Raw genomic sequence first — 571 nt, 5'->3', positions numbered from 1 at the left:
CAAAAAAAAAAAAAAAAGAAACGCACAAACCACCACCAACACACAGCAACACACACCGCGATAAATACATAAATAAATAAATAAAGCCCAGCCGGAGAGGGGCAGCAACTTGTATTTTCTTGCAGCCCCTCCAAATGCAGCATCGGGCTGCCCCCCCTCCCCAGGCGTGCATGCAGGGGTTGCACGCCGGGGGGTGCTGGCAGGGCATGGGGCACCCCTCGTTTTGCAATGTGCCCCCCCACACACAAAAAAAAGGGGAGAGGGGGTTTTTTCGATTTTTTTTTTTTTTTTTGCATGCATGCATGCATGGCTTACATCCGAGGGCGTCCTGTTCCGCAGCTCTAAGTGGATCCTTTTCTTCATGTCCATGTCCGTGGCTGGCCCGGCTCGTCGCGTGCAGTGACACCCAGGCGGACCCCCCCAACGCCAGCGCGGCCAGGGACTGTGAGCGCGCAACCAGCTCCGCTCGGGATCCCCGAGCCCACCACCCCGCGGCGGACACCCTAACTTGATGGCTGCGGGGGCGGGCGCTGCCGCGGGGACTCGGGGGGGACGGGCGGCTGCGCCCGCC

General features: G+C 60.1%; 1 protein-coding gene across 2 annotated transcripts in view; it reads right to left on the bottom strand.

The window, feature by feature from the left end:
• Nucleotides 1–514, bottom strand: part of ANP32A (acidic nuclear phosphoprotein 32 family member A) — a 38936-nt gene extending 38422 nt beyond the window's left edge. Inside the window, exon 1 of one of the 2 annotated variants that reach the window (XM_019503926.1) lies at nt 316–514. In XM_019503926.1, the coding sequence (XP_019359471.1) occupies nt 316–369 (54 nt within the window). In that variant the 5' untranslated portion in view covers nt 370–514. The remainder of the gene's footprint in view (nt 1–315) is intronic. The other variant, XM_019503928.1, reaches the window with a different exon arrangement.
• Between the last annotated feature and the right edge of the window lie 57 nt (nt 515–571).

The sequence above is a fragment of the Gavialis gangeticus genome, unplaced genomic scaffold (assembly GCF_001723915.1).
Source record: "Gavialis gangeticus isolate Ggan-Ray unplaced genomic scaffold, GavGan_comp1, whole genome shotgun sequence".
Classification (NCBI taxonomy): Eukaryota; Metazoa; Chordata; order Crocodylia; family Gavialidae; genus Gavialis; species Gavialis gangeticus.
The sequence above is the reverse complement of the archived record's forward strand: the minus strand, read 5'-3'. Positions and strand labels throughout refer to the sequence as shown.